At 47.8% G+C, this 16,233-nt stretch overlaps 1 protein-coding gene across 2 annotated transcripts in view; it reads left to right on the top strand.

Annotated features, from left to right (window-relative positions):
• Positions 1–1,557: 1,557 nt before the first annotated feature.
• DEPDC7 (DEP domain containing 7) overlaps positions 1,558–16,233 on the top strand; it is a 51,931-nt gene continuing 37,255 nt past the window's right edge. The window contains exons 1-2 of one of the 2 annotated variants that reach the window (XM_075326614.1): positions 1,558–1,640; positions 12,972–13,383. In XM_075326614.1, the coding sequence (XP_075182729.1) occupies positions 1,568–1,640; positions 12,972–13,383 (485 nt within the window). In that variant the 5' untranslated portion in view covers positions 1,558–1,567. Of the gene's footprint in view, positions 1,641–4,147; positions 4,208–12,971; positions 13,384–16,233 lie in introns of those variants that run through there. The other variant, XM_075326615.1, reaches the window with a different exon arrangement.

Here is a 16,233-nt window from a genome sequence, read left to right on the forward strand (position 1 = left end):
CTTCACCCATCACAGTGGCACATCACCCTTCACTCATCACAGTGGCACATCACCCTTCACCCATCACAGTGTCACATCACCCTTCACCCATCACAGTGGCACATCACCCTTCACCCATCACAGTGTCACATCACCCTTCACCCATCACAGTGTCACATCACCCTTCACTCATCACAGTGTCACATCACCCTTCACTCATCACAGTGGCACATCACCCTTCACTCATCACAGTGTCACATCACCCTTCACTCATCACAGTGGCACATCACCCTTCACCCATCACAGTGTCACATCACCCTTCACCCATCACAGTGGCACATCACCCTTCACCCATCACAGTGGCACATCACCCTTCACTCATCACAGTGTCACATCACCCTTCACTCATCACAGTGGCACATCACCCTTCACCCATCACAGTGTCACATCACCCTTCACCCATCACAGTGTCACATCACCCTTCACCCATCACAGTGGCACATCACCCTTCACCCATCACAGTGGCACATCACCCTTCACTCATCACAGTGTCACATCACCCTTCACTCATCACAGTGTCACATCACCCTTCACTCATCACAGTGTCACATCACCCTTCACCCATCACAGTGTCATATCACCCTTCACCCATCACAGTGTCATATCACCCTTCACTCATCACAGTGTCACATCACCCTTCACCCATCACAGTGTCATATCACCCTTCACCCATCACAGTGGCACATCACCCTTCACTCATCACAGTGTCACATCACCCTTCACTCATCACAGTGGCACATCACCCTTCACCCATCACAGTGTCACATCACCCTTCACCCATCACAGTGGCACATCACCCTTCACCCATCACAGTGTCACATCACCCTTCACCCATCACAGTGGCACATCACCCTTCACCCATCACAGTGGCACATCACCCTTCACTCATCACAGTGTCACATCACCCTTCACCCATCACAGTGTCATATCACCCTTCACCCATCACAGTGGCACATCACCCTTCACTCATCACAGTGTCACATCACCCTTCACTCATCACAGTGTCACATCACCCTTCACTCATCACAGTGTCACATCACCCTTCACTCATCACAGTGTCACATCACCCTTCACTCATCACAGTAGCACATCACCCTTCACCCATCACAGTGGCACATCACCCTTCACTCATCAGTGTCACATCACCCTTCACTCATCACAGTGGCACATCACCCTTCACCCATCACAGTGGCACATCACCCTTCACCCATCACAGTGGCACATCACCCTTCACTCATCACAGTGGCACATCACCCTTCACTCATCACAGTGTCACATCACCCTTCACTCATCACAGTGTCACATCACCCTTCACTCATCACAGTGGCACATCACCCTTCACCCATCACAGTGTCACATCACCCTTCACCCATCCTTATGACCAGGATCTAAAATTCCGCACATGGTGCAAGTGCTCGGTGCATACAGTAACAGTATTGACATGGTGACGTCCAGGCCCCGCCCCTTGTGGTAGAAGAGCTGCGGACGCTCCGCCTCCGGTTCAGTCTGGTCGCTCTGCTGGGACGGGATGGCCACGGTCCGGGAGAAGGCGGCGACTCTGAACCTGTGCACGTCGTACAGCCCGGTGCAGAGGCCGCCAGGTACGGCTGGGTGCCGAGCTGCCCTGCTATTGGGGCTGTCCGGCTGTTTGTTTTTTCCTATTTATTTACCTTTAGCCATTCGAGCTCTTCCTTTTTGAATGAGAATTGTGTACGATGTGCTGGGGGTCCTGTGTCTGTGCTGGGGGTCCTGTGTCTGTGCTGGGGGTCCTGTGTCTGTGCTGGGGGTCCTGTGTCTGTGCTGGGGGTCCTGTGTCTGTGCTGGGGGTCCTGTGTCTGTGCTGGGGGTCCTGTGTCTGTGCTGGGGGTCCTGTGTCTGTGCTGGGGGTCCTGTGTCTGTGCTGGGGGTCCTGTGTCTGTGCTGGGGGTCCTGTGTCTGTGCTGGGGGTCCTGTGTCTGTGCTGGGGGTCCTGTGTCTGTGCTGGGGGTCCTGTGTCTGTGCTGGGGGTCCTGTGTCTGTGCTGGGGGTCCTGTGTCTGTGCTGGGGGTCCTGTGTCTGTGCTGGGGGTCCTGTGTCTGTGCTGGGGGTCCTGTGTCTGGGCTGGGGGTCCTGTGTCTGGGCTGGGGTGTGCGCGAGCTGTAGGGTGTGATTCTCTCCGGTCCGGTCCTCACCCGTGTCTGCGCTCCCGGAGGCTCCTGTGTGGTGCCCGGTGCCGGCATGTGATGCCTCAGCTGCTGGAATGTGGCTGCTCATCTCTCCGGCGCTGCTCACTTCCTGTGTGCTGCTGTGCCGTCACATGTGATCGTTCGTGCTGTGGATTAGACGTGCTGTGAGTGGATCGTGCCCCACTTCTTTCCATATGGAGCTGATCTGCCTGGTCTGGCCGACCGGCTGCACCGCTCCTGTGCTCGGCCGGTCTCCTGTGTCCATATGCTTCACGTCTGTTTTAATGACGGGATTATTCCATATGAAATGGGGAAATTGACGTGACCTGCTGCAGATCGCGGCCATTAGTGACCGTCAGCCGCGGTGGCCGGGTAGGTGCTTAGCTCATCCCCGTTTCTGGCGTCTTTAGGTCCCTCTGCTGCAGGGATTCTCGGTTCTCCCGCAGGTTTGTACTTGGAGGCTGACCGGTGTCTGGCTGTGGATTTTCTCCTACCTGCGCTGTGTAGGGCAGGGGTCTCACACTCAGCTGGATATTGGGGGGGCGCATTCTTTGCAGGACATAGTGACATTTTTAGTAATATTTTTTTTTTTTTTTTCTATTCACCATAGGATCAGTGTATTGTTTTTTTGTTTTTTTTTTTTTTGTAAATTTTTAACCCCTTAAGGACGAAGCCAGTTTTGTCCTTAATGCCCAGGCCATTTTTTGCAATTCTGACCAGTGTCCCTTTATGAGGTTATAACTCTGGAACGCTTCAATGGATCCCGGTGATTCTGACATTGTTTTTTCGTGACATATTGTACTTCATGATAGTTATAAATTTAGAACGATATTTTTTTGCTTTTATTTGTGAAAAAATTGGAAATTTGATGAAAATTTTTAAAATTTTACAATTTTCAAACTTTTCATTTTTATGCCCTTAACCCAGAGTTATGTCACACAAAATGGTTAATAAATAACATTTCCACATGTCTACTTTAGATCAGCGCAATTTCTGAAACAAAATTTTTTTGGGGTTAAAAAGTTAGAAGGGTTCAAAGTTTATCAGCGATTTCCCATTTTTTTTTTTTTCTCAACAAAATTCACAACCATTTTTTTTTTTTAGGGACCACATCCCATTTGAAGTGACTTTGAGAGGCCGAGGTGACAGAAAATACCCAAAAGTGACACCATTCTAAAAACTGCACCCCTCAAGGTACTCAAAACCACATCCAAGAAGTTTATTAACCCTTCAGGTGCTACACAGGAACTAAAGCAAAGTGGAATGAAAAAAGGCAAAAAATAAAATGTTACCTAAAATGTTGCTCTACCCCAAATTTATTCACTTTTAGAAGAAATACCACAACAAAATGGACCCCAAAACTTGTTCCCCTCTTTCTTATGAGCGCGCCGATACCCCACATGTGGTCAGAAACCTCTGGACAAATGGGAGGGCTCGGAACAGAAGGAGCAATATTTGAATTTTGGAAAGCAAATTTGGCTGAAATAGATTGCGGACACCATGTTGCATTTACAGATCCCCTAAGGTACCTAAACAGCAGAAACCCCTCACAAGTGACGCCATTTTGGAAACTAGACCCCTCAAGGCTTCTATCTAGGGGTATAGTGAGCATTTTGGACCCACAGGTACTTCACAGATTTTGATAACGTTACGTTTTCATATTGAAAATTGTCATTTTTTTTTTCTCAAAAATGTTGCTTTAGCATCAACTTTCTCACTTTTTCAAGAGGTAATTCCAAAAATTTGACCCCCAATGTTTGTTACCCACTTTTTTATGAGCGCGGTGATACCTCACATGTGGTCTGAAACCTTTGTTTGGAGAAATGGGAGGGCTTGGAACGGAAGGAGCAATATTTGAATTTTGGAAAGGAAATTTGGCTGAAAAAGATTGCGGGCACCATGTCGCATTTGGAGGACCCCTAGGGTACGTAAACAGCAGAAACCCCCCACAAGTGACCCCATTTTGGAAAATAGACCCCTGAAGGAATTTATCTACATGTTTGGTGAGTCCCCTGAACCCCCAGGTGCTTCACAGACGTTTATAACGTTGAGTCATGAAAATAAAAAAATAAAATTTTACCGCAAATAGTTACTTCAACCAGACAGCTTTTTTTTTTTTTTTTTTTATCAAGAGTAAAAGGAAAAAATTCAGCATAAAATTTATTGTGCAATTTCTCCTGAGTATGCTGATACCTTATGTGTGGTGGAAACCAACTGTTTGGTTGCACAGCAGGGCTCGGAAGGGAAGGAGTGCCATATTACTGCACAATTGACTGAATCATTGACAGACGCTATGTCGCACTTGGAAAGCCCCTAAGGTGCCTAAACAATGGAGCTCCCCCACAAGTGACCCCATTCTGGAAACAAGACACCTCAAGGCTTTTATCTAGGTGTATAGTGAACATTTTGAATCCACGAGCACTTCACAGAATTTGATAAGCTTAGGTTGCCATATTGAAATTTTTCATTTTTTTTTTTCCACAAAAATGTTGATTTAGCATCAAACTTCTCACTTTTTCAAGAGGCAACAACAAAACATGGATCCTACAGGTTGTTATCCAATTTCTTGTGAGCTCAGGGATACCCCACATGTGGCCAAAAACCTCTGTTTGGATAAATGGGAGGGCTTGGAATGGAAGGAGCACCATTTGAATTTTGGAAAAGTTGAAATAAATTGCGCGCACCATGTCACATTAGCAGGGCCCCTTGGGTACCTATACAGCAGAAACCCCCCCACAAGTGACCCCATTTTGGAAACTGGACCCCTCCAAGGATTTTATTCAGGAGTATAGTAAGCATTTTGATTCCACCGTTACTTCACAAAAATGTTGCTGTAGCACGGTTAGACTATGTGGTCATGATCCAGCGACACGGCGTCTAGTACACAGTATCAGCCTTCCTGCAGAGATGTGAGTGTTGTGCACGGGAGAACGCAGCTGCCCATGCCCACGATTTGGGTTCAGGCTGCTGTGGACTTTAGCTCTATTCTACCTGCAGAGAACACTCTTGTCTCCGCAGCATAAATTGACATGCTGAGGCTCAGGAAGCTGCGCCACAGGTCGGTTTATGCTGCGGAGAAAAGCACAATGGGCATGGTATTTCTAAAAATCCTTCCACTGTGCTTCTACTGCACAACGCAGCGTTATGGATGCAGGGAAAATACTCTGCGCCCAAAATGCTGCAAACCCTGATTGTGGGCACATAGCCTAAAATGCTACAATGGATGAATGGATACTGTCAAACATGCATAACGATCCACCCCCTGCATATTCTAAGCTGGCGCCCTTTAGTGCCTTTCATGTGGAACTAAAGGGTGCTTAGCCTTGTATTTAGCCCAAAAAGAAAAAAAATAATTAAAATGACGTGGGGTCCCCCCTATTTTTGATAGCCAGCTAGGGTAAAGCAGACAGCTGTAGCCTGCAAACCACAGCTGACAGCTTCACCTTGGCTGGTGATCAATTTGGAGGGCTCCCCAAGCTTTTTTTTTTTTTTTTAATTATAAATAAATAATTAAAAAAAAAACAAACGTAGGGTCCCCCCAGATTAGATCATCAGCCAAGGTGAAGCTGACAGCTGGGGTCTGGTATTCTCAGGGTGGGAAGAGCCATGGTTATTGGACTCTTCCCAGCCTAAAAATAGCAGGCCGCAGCCGCCCCAGAAGTGGCGCATCCATTAGATGTGCCAATCCTGGCGCTTCGCCCCAACTTATCACGTTGCCCTGGTGCGGTGGCAAACGAGGTAATAAATGGGGTTGACACCAGATGTGTAATGTCACCTGACATCAAGCCCAGCAATTAGTGATGTCACGGCGTCTATCTGATACCAGACATAACTAATTGACAGTAATAAAAAAAAAAAATTGACGACAAAAAAAAATTATTTGAAAAAACACTCCCCAACCATTCCCTCTTTCACGAATTTATTGAAAAGAAAAAAAAAAATCTCCTGTAAGCTATTTTGGAAGTCCCACGACCTTCTAGAATATGGGGGGCATGCTCAGGGAACGTGTCCCCCATTTTCTAGGAGTGCAGACCCTCCATTTGAGGAGAGTGGGTGCAAAGAATCTGCACCCACTCTCCCCGGGTCACAGCTGCAGAGTCCGTGCAGTGAGCCAGCGTCTGAGTCGGACACAGGAAGCTGAGCTGACAGCCGCGCTCTGCACATGTTACCAGCGTCTGCTGTGAAGGAGGGGGCCGCGGGGGATTAGCGCTCCGACAGTTACGGGAGACACTGGGGGGGAATAGGGGGTGACCTGGCAGGGCCTCGGGAAGAGTTTTCTGTCGCATGTGTGATTGCACGTGTGACAGAAGTCAGAGGAAATGGGTAAATGCGGGCGGTGCGCTGCTGTGCGCGCCGCCATCTTGGATTTTCGGGAGGGGGTCGGGGGGCACTTTGGTGACATCAGGGGACCGGGGGAGGAGATTTCTCCTGGCTGACATGTTTGATCATGCCAGATGGGAGATAAATCATTTTTTACCGGCGCTGTGATTTACTATAACATGATCATCGGTATACGGTGTATACCTGTGATCACGTGACTGGGGACCGGAAAAACCGGCCTGAATCATGATCTCCAGGGTCTCGGCTACCCCCGGTAGCTGAAACCCCGGAGATTTTCTGACGCTTGGGGCGCTATTTACCTTTTCTGGCCCGCCGTTTATAGACGGCAGATCAGAATAAGGACCTGATTCTGCCGCCGTTTATCTCCGTAAGGCTGTCGTAATGGGGTTAAATGCCATTCATTGTATGGGTTATGGTAGTTTTATAGCTTGAATTGTTACAGATGTGGAGATAATGTCCCTTTTTTTTTTTTTTGGCTATATAAACAGCATTTTTAATGGTATTTTTTTTTTTTCTTTCCATGCTCTATTTAGAACTTATTAAATTTTATATATATTTTTTTATCCCCTTACAGTAAGTATTTTACAATTGGCTCTATATAGTAATTTTGTCCAACATTTTGTGGTAATTTTTTCCCATGGGGTCATCATCTTGTAGTATTGTGCCTTTTATATACCGTTGACTTTATATAAACATTTAAAATTAAATAAATAAATAAATCTTCTCACCTGTCCTCCGTTCCTTCGGTGTCCTCTTTCGGCTACTTTCACACATTCGGTTTGAGCAGTGCGGCTCAATCCGGCTGTGAGACCTATGCGGCGAAAACACCGCATCCTTTGCATAAGTTTTTACATGCGGCGCATCCGTTTTTTTCCGGTTGCGGCACGCTACTGAGCATGCGCAGTGGAAGAAACCACATACGGCAGCCGGATGCGTTTTTTTCCGCATCGCGCCGCATGCGGCGTCCATAGGGATGCATTGAAAAAATGCGCCGCAGCGGCTGGATGCGCGATGCGTTTTTTTGCCGGAGCTAAAAACGTTGCAGGCAACGTTCCATCCGGCCGCGGCATCTGCTAAATCTGCCGCATGCGGCAAAAACCGGACCGAACGCAAGCCCATGTGGCACAATACGGCACTAATGTAAGTCTATGCAAAAAACGCAACCGGCGGCAAAAAAAACAGTTGTGGTTTTTCTGCAGAACGCCGTATTGTGCCGCAGAGCAAAAACGGGATGTGTGAAAGTAGCCTTACTGCTTCTTCTTGCGGCCCACAGGCCTATGGACCCCATGACTATCACGGCCGGTGCCTGCAATAGTCAGCGCTTTTTATTTTGATTGAACTGCTGGCGCCACGCAGAGCTCTCTGCAGCCCCAATCCAATGGGCATCCGCTGGCCAGAGTCCGGCGCTTGACGTCCTATCACTACATCAGCTGCTGGCCTGTGATTGGCCAGCGGCTGCCTTAGGTATAGCTGCAGAGAGCGCGGTGTCGGTGCCAGCAGTTCACTCAAATGAAATAAAGCGCTGACTAATGCGGCCCCCGGAACTGATCGTCCATGGGCCACAAGAAGCCCAAGGGCCGCGTGTTTGAGACCTCTGCTTTAGTGTGTAGGTGTTCACGTCCCTCCCACAGACAATTAGTGCACGTGCCTGACCTGGCTGTACTGGGCGCTTGCGCTTTGTGGTCACCAGACACAAGGGCTAATCTGAAACACTGACAATTCCACTGTTTTTTGTTCTTGAGGTTTTTTTTTTTTTGTTTTTTTTTCTTTCTGTGAGAAAAATTACTGACATCTGAATGGGACTGTACTGTGTAGATGAGATCATTAGATCTTCTCTACAAGATGTGGTGGTCTGCCTGTGTCGCAGCCGGGCTGCTCTGATCCGGATCTGCGGTGGTTCGAGAGGGCTCCGGACCCAGGGGCCGTACGGCTCCTCAAACCAAGGGGGTTTATGTACAGGGGATGGTGTGGAAAGTTTGTGATGCCACCTATGGTGCATGGTAAGGTGGAGTACCCGGTGGCAATGGTGTGGGCAGCTAGGTGTTTAACCCCTCCACGGGTAGGGGGATGCCCTGGGACTCTGTGAAGGTGACAGGGAGGTGCCGTTGGGACGGTAAGGGTCACTTGCGTACTCAGTCCAATAATGCTGACACCAACAACTGTAGTAAACCAAAGTTTTGGACACCGCTGCCACTGAGGGGCAGCACGTCTGGGTCCCGTGCCCGTTGGTGTTGCTTGTTGGCCTGTGACCTTTCCCGTGGCACCTTGTCTTCTAGTTGGTCCCTTTTAGTCTGAAACCAATCAGGTCTCGCTCCCCAGTGTGGCTAACTGGGTGAGCTTGCTCTCAGGGTTCATGCTTGGTATTTTCTGGACCATATGTGTGGAAAATCCTATCTCCTTCGTTGCGCTAGTACCCCGATTTTGGAGCGGGTGGAGAATGGATCTTGAAGGCTCCATCCTCATCGGGTAAATTGTCAGGACGCCTGAAGCTACTCCCTGACCTAGGGTCCACGTACCCCGTCGTGCCCTGGCCCCTGCCTGGTGATGGCAGAAGCCCGCCAGCTGTCGTCCTCGACAGTCCTTGCCCCTTGTCACGATCCCCTGCAACCGGGGTCCAGCTCCTACCAGGCCCAGACAAACTTCTGCCACCTAGTAGTTCCAGGGAGCCCAGCTCCTTACCTCTCCTTGAGTCACTCCTTAACTAACTTGTGATTTCTCCTCTTGAGTCACTGCTCAACTGACTCCTGACCCCCCCCCCCCCTCCCCCTTACCAAACCCCCCCAAGTGTGCAACCCTATTCCACTCAGGCTGTCCACTGGTGTCTGGTGGGTGTGGTGCAGTGTGTTCCTAGGATTTTGATTAGCTTGTTCTTGGCAACACCAAAGGTGGTGGACCCGTAACCAAGGAGGAGATGGATATTGCACAGAAGGGCAGATTGCACAATACCCTGTGACGACCTGATAGGCCAGGGCGTCACACCTGGGTCCAGAAAGTCCGCAGCCTGCTGGCCTGTGCTGTGACTGCCACATGCAGCAACACATAGGATCAAGTTAACGTCTGATCTGTAGCGCAAGCGCTTATCTCCAGGGCTGGGTCCGATGACCACATAGCAGAAAACCAGAGCTTCCCTCTGCTCCGCTATTTTCTCCCTTACTGTTCAGTTTACCTACATGGGCTCCTCGTCTCTCTGCTCCCCTGTTATTCTTCTTTTTCATTCCTATTGGTGGCTCCTGTTCTCCATCTTCCCACATGGACTCCTCATCCTCCTCTGCTCCACTGTTATTCTTTGTTTCTTCCTGTTGGCGGCTCCTGTTCTTAGTCTTCCCGCATGGGCTCCGTCCTTCTTCCCCGCTGTTATTCTTCTTTTCCTCCTTCCTGTTGGTGGCTCCTGTTCTCAGTCTTCCCACATGGGCGCCATGTCCTTCTGCTCCGCTGTTTGGGTATGTCCGCACAATGCGTTTTTGTTTTGACAAAAAAAAATGCACCCTCTGGCAAAACTTTGACAACTGTAAACACTGCGTTTGACAAAAAAATGCATGCATTTTACATGGGTTTTGGATGGATTTTTGACAGTGCGGTTCCATGGCGATTCAGCTCTGATACATGCCCGCTGACAGCAGACAGAGCCGCGCAATAAGAATGAACATTGATGAATTTCACCTGAGTTCATTGTCCATAGTGCTGCTCTGTCTGTGTGCTGTCATGAACTCAAATGAGCCTCTGAGGTCAGTGCCAGGACACGGGGGTCCATAGCAGTGATGTCAGAGCTTCACTCTAGTTCACTGTCATTGCGTGGCTGTCTGTATCGTGGCCTGATTTGTGATTGCAAGTGAAGGACTCACCTGTGACCGTAAATCACCTGAGTGACTGAAGTGAGCCGCGCGATCAGCGTTGCAGACCATCAGGTTACCTGCAGCCACAGCTGAAGTCCTCCACTTGAGACAGTTGGAGGATCCAGCGGCGGCTACGGGTAACCTGAGTGACGTTACCGCTGATAGCGCGACTCACTTCAGTTGCTCTGTGGAGCTCGTGCTCTATGGCCGCTTGCTGTCAGCTTCTGATGTAGCAGAGCTGAGAGCGTCGTGGGACCTCGTGTGGATTATGGCAGGCCTGGAGGGGTGTTTGGGGATTAATAAAGTGTGTGTGTGTGTGTGTGTGTGTGTGTGTGTGTAACTTCCACTCTCCCTCCTCCTATGTTTGCTGATCCCAGAAAACTCCTCCAATGAGAACAGTTTATAGATTATCTAGGGTGACCTAATGGGTGGCGGGTGCCCTGGGGTGACATCATGGCTGGTGGTGGCCCCGGGGTGATTAGTCCAGGGAATCTGTGCTGGTAATTCTCTTCTCAATGTACAGAGGGGCCTGTGCTGTGCAGCTGCAGACACAGATCCAGGAACTTTCAGGTACTAAAGATAGATGGAAACCGATTTGTGACAACCAGCACAAAGTAATATACGGTACTCATACTTTGTGCCAATCTGAGGAATGCACCAATATAGTTTAATTACAGGGAAGCAAAGGACACAGGCTGACTGCAGGTATTTATTGTACGAGCTGAATGTGACCTTTCTGTGAAGTCCAATGTTCCTGTTTAGTGTATGCACCACGTACTGTTATTACATTCTGATCTCTTCACTTTTAATTGGGCACTAAATCAAGCCATGATGTATCTGTCAGGAAGAACTCATCCTTCACTTTCTGGTTTGGGAAAGAGCATGGTTGGTGGAAGTCAACCCAAGCCTTCTTTGAGCAGTGATATGGGAGAGGTTTCTGATGCAGAAAGCCTCTTCCTAGCCTTTAACATGGCAGTCAAAGTTCATTTTTTTTTTTTTAATTTATTTTTAACTTAATTATTTTTTTTAATTCTTTTCAGCAGACAAATGTTTTATATTCACAAGTGGCGATAATATATAGCACACAGTGCCTGCTTTTTATAGTGTTTCCTCTGACATTAGGAGGCTGCCCAATATGGGGAAAAAAGGATTCCTTATAGAAATGCGTGTGTGGGTTGTCTGGTATTGGCTTGGTTCTGATAGAGGGAGGTAGGTAGAACTTTTTTTTTTTTTTTCCAGCTGGATCAATTTATTTTCTAACAATGGCATCTATAGAAACCGATCCATTAAAGGGAATCTGTCACCAGGTTTTTGCTCCCCCCCCCCCCAATCTAACAGCAGCAGAACGTAGCGACAGACACTTTTTGGCTGTCCTGCTTACAATTTTTCACTACTGGTTATAGAAATGAGCAGCAAGCTGGATTTTTGGCTTTTATGACCCTCAGTAGTTGTAACATTACATCTTGGCTTTTACACACTATTTCAAGAATGAGGGTCCTAAAATCCAATGTCCATGGAGCATAGCGTGCCGATTCACACAATTATGACTGATATTCATACAGGTGCACTACCACTCATCCAGGTAGACTTTCCAAGCCCCCCCATTGGTGGTGGCCCTAATGGCTCAGGGATCAGAAATGTATCGCCTATCTGGATGATTTTTTGGAAATCCCTTTACAGCAGTTAGTCCCTTTCTGAAATGCATAGAATTAACTGCAGTGCTGAATTTCTTGTCACAAGTGGGTGTGGAAGAAAACAGTTTTTCTAATGTTAATGTTAAAGCTCTTTGCTGCAGGGATTCGCGTTGCGGTCCCAAACGGTTTTGCTTGCGCCGTCACTTTACAGCTGCATTAGTAATATTTATTATCTCTGTAATCGCTGATTTACTGCTATCTGTTACAATTCTGTGATTGCAGAAAGGAGAACTCTCCTGTTATTTATACTAATAAAAATGTCAATGGCTACAAGTGTAGAAGTAACCTGTAATATTCCATGTCTTCCAGACAGTGCAGTTATTGTGATGGGGTCACAAGTGGGTGATAAACCAAATTATTTGATTCTTAACTGTAATTCCAGTAACAACCTTGGTCTTCGTCGGGAGCTATTCATATACAGCCCCCTTGTGTTGAGTTAAGCCTTTGACTGTCTCGTAACCAGAATTGCAGAGCGGCTGTAGACTGTACTGCGTTATTGTAGCTGCTCTTGGCCCCTCCCAAATATAGTGAACAAAGGCAGATGGAAAGGGCGAAGTGCCACCTGTTCCATCAATTGTCTGGATGTTATCAATGCAGCCATCCCCTTTATTACATCTTCTAATGTACAGAAGATGATCAGAATTTGTTAGAACCTCAATTGCACTTAGTTTGATTTATAAACCTTTATTCCTGTACCAGCCACTAAAGTGTAATAATGTAGGCTAGTGATATCTGTACTTCTCATTCTGACAGTGCCTGGTTAGCATCATGTCGTGCCAGGATCCATTGTGGTCTGTAATTGATGGTTGGCTAGGGGATATTGGAAAAAATGTCCTACTTGACATCTTAATGGTTCCAATAAACCAGTTTTTCACATGCATATTGCTTTGTCTCCCCAGGTCCAAACTTGAGTTCCAAGCCTTTCAGAGCCACATACATTTGGAGTAGCATCATCCACGCTCTTCAGACACAGGTAGAAGTGAAGAAGAGGAGGCACCACTTGAAATCTCACCCAGACTGCTTCATTGGCTCAGACGCAGTAGATGTTATATTCGCTCATCTTGTGCAGCATAAGTATTTTGGGGATGCAGAAATCTCCCGCTCCAAAGTGGTTCGCGTGTGCCAGGCTCTCATGGACTGTAAAGTGTATGAGTCGGTGCTGACATCTTGTATCTTTGGGAAGGAGAAGAGGCGTTCGGTTTTTGAGGACAGCAGCTGCAGCATGTACAGATTTCTCAATGCACCCAGTCGTCCTGCAGGAAGGATTGAGAAGGGCAATGGGCACTGCACTCCGCAGAAGTATGCAGGAAGGTGAGGAACATCCTATTCCCCTGGCGATCTCAGGATTTGTCTAACGTTCCACTCCCCTTCACCATCCTTATCCCATCACACTGCTGTAAAGGCACAATTTACCGTATTTTTCCGACCTTAAGACGAACTTTTTTTCCCCCAAATCTTGGGGGAAAGTGTGGGGTGCATCTTATGGTCTGAATGTGGCTGCGGGGAATGAGGGTGCTGCGGTGGAGCGGGTCAGCTGGGGCACGAGCAGGCTGTAGCAGCCTGCCGTGACCATGGGGGCCCGCTCATTACATATGCCCATCCTCCCGCCCATCATCTCTCAGCACTGAAGCCAGCAATGACAGGTGGGCGGGGGGATAAGCAGGGGGGTGCGCGCATAATTAACAGCCGGCCCGCATGATCACCCCTGGCAACTACAGCCTGGAGTGATCATGTGCGGCTGTATTCACTGCCCCGTGCATAATAATCAGCGTGGGGTGCAGTGAATCGGTGTACTCATCCGTCACCGTGTGGAGCCGTCCCCCCTGCAGCATCGTGATGTCTTCCTGTCTGTGCCGGTTAGCTGATCTGTGTAGAGCGGTGAGCAGAGCGATGACGTCATCGCTGTGCGCACCGCTAGTCTCCACACAGGTCAGCTGACGGCACAGACAGGAAGACATCGCAATGCTGCAGACAACTGTGACTGCTCCACTCAGCGGCGCTGCAGCTGAGACAGAGGAAGCTGATCAGTGCTGCAGGGAGTGAGGAAAGGCGAGTATAAACGTTTGTGTTTTTTTTTTTTTTTTCCTCTGTGCCATAGGATACAGGCCATATACCAGGATTGGGGTATATTATGAGCAGGATGGATGGGGGGTATATTATGAGCAGGATGGATGGGGGGGTATATTATGAGCAGGATGGATGGGGGGGTATATTATGAGCAGGATGGATGGGGGGTATATTATGAGCAGGATGGATGGGGGTATATTATGAGCAGGATGGATGGGGGGGGTATATTATGAGCAGGATGGATGGGGGGGGTATATTATGAGCAGGATGGATGGGGGGTATATTATGAGCAGGATGGATGGGGGGTATATTATGAGCAGGATGGATGGGGGGGTATATTATGAGCAGGATGGATGGGGGGGTATATTATGAGCAGGATGGATGGGGGGGTATATTATGAGCAGGATGGATGGGGGGGTATATTATGAGCAGGATGGATGGGGGGGTATATTATGAGCAGGATGGATGGGGGGGTATATTATGAGCAGGATGGATGGGGGGGTATATTATGAGCAGGATGGATGGGGGGGGTATATTATGAGCAGGATGGATGGGGGGGTATATTATGAGCAGGATGGATGGGGGGGTATATTATGAGCAGGATGGATGGGGGGGGTATATTATGAGCAGGATGGATGGGGGGGTATATTATGAGCAGGATGGATGGGGGGGTATATTATGAGCAGGATGGATGGGGGTATATGAGCAGGATCATATACAAGGCAGGAGAATCGTTACCAGAATGGGGTACCTTAGAGAATTTGGGGACACTACCCCCATAACAGTGTCAGCAGCAGATCCTCTCCCCATAAGTGTGTCATGACCAAATTTTTTTTGGTTTAAATTTTATTTTCCGCTTCTAAAACCAGGGTGCGTCTTATGGTCAGGTGCGTCTTATAGTCCGAAACATACGGTATATATTTTTACTGGGTGGAGTCTTATCAAGAATTGGTAGCTACCTCTTCTTTCAATACTTGGGTCTACAGTCAAATTATTCCATATCTTATGGTTGTATTCTTTTTTTTTTTTTTTTTTTTTTTTTTTTACAACTTTGCCATATTTAACTGTAGCTCAATCCATTGCTAGAATTTGGGGTGTAATTAGTAGACTGTGCCCATTACCTTCTTGTGAACATGTCTAAGTCTAGTTTCACACTTGTGTTTTTTGGGGTGGGGGGGGTTCCCCCTTCAGTCACAAGCCGCCGTTTTGGAAAGCAGCGGAGTCCGTTGACTGATTCCGCTGCTTCCCATAGACTTGTATGGACGCCGCATTGTGACTGATAGTCCTGCGTTGCATCCGCCGGGTGGAAAGAACGCAGCATGTAGCGTTTTCTGCGCTTCCCTGAGCATAAAAAAAGTAATGTGCTGGATTCCGTCGGCATCCATTTTTAAAATTAAAGCCTATGGTGGAATCCGTCATTTGACGGATTCCTGTGACGCATCCGATTTTACACAACTGCGCATGCTCATTTGAGTAATTGAGAAAAAAGCTAAAACGGATTGCGTTGTTTTGCAGCATCAGTTGTGCCACTATATGCAACGCATCCGTTACATCCGTTACACAATGCGACGGATGCCGCAAAACGTAAGTGTGAAACTAGCCTTACAAAGAATCAGATGCTGCTTCCAGGAGGGCGCAATGTACTCGTTGCCTATGTAAAGGGTAGGGGTAATTTCCACTGCAGTCCATAGCAATGAAGTGGCTGACATCTCTGTATTTCAGTGTTGTAAATTAGTCATGAGAAGGGGTGTCCTAGTAGTTAATGGATAGAAGTTTGGTCTACTTGCTTCAGTGAGATGGGGGGGGGGGGGGAGGATGATACTGAAGGAGATGGGTTTTACTCTTGGATGGTAATACACTGATTTGGAAATGTGGCCTAAGAAATGCAGACCTCTGACATGTGCTGTATTGCAGCACAATATAGAGTTGTCCAAGGCAGGCAGATGGCTGACTTGGGGATTTGCCTACCACCGATACTGTTTGGTTTTGTTTTTTTGTTTTTTTTTTTTTATTTTTTCTTCTGTAATTACCTCAAATGTGTTCTTATACTAAAAACTGGGTGAAACACGTAGTTACAAATTGGACATCTGAAGG

This window comes from Anomaloglossus baeobatrachus, chromosome 10 (assembly GCF_048569485.1).
Source record: "Anomaloglossus baeobatrachus isolate aAnoBae1 chromosome 10, aAnoBae1.hap1, whole genome shotgun sequence".
Lineage (NCBI taxonomy): Eukaryota > Metazoa > Chordata > Amphibia > Anura > Aromobatidae > Anomaloglossus > Anomaloglossus baeobatrachus.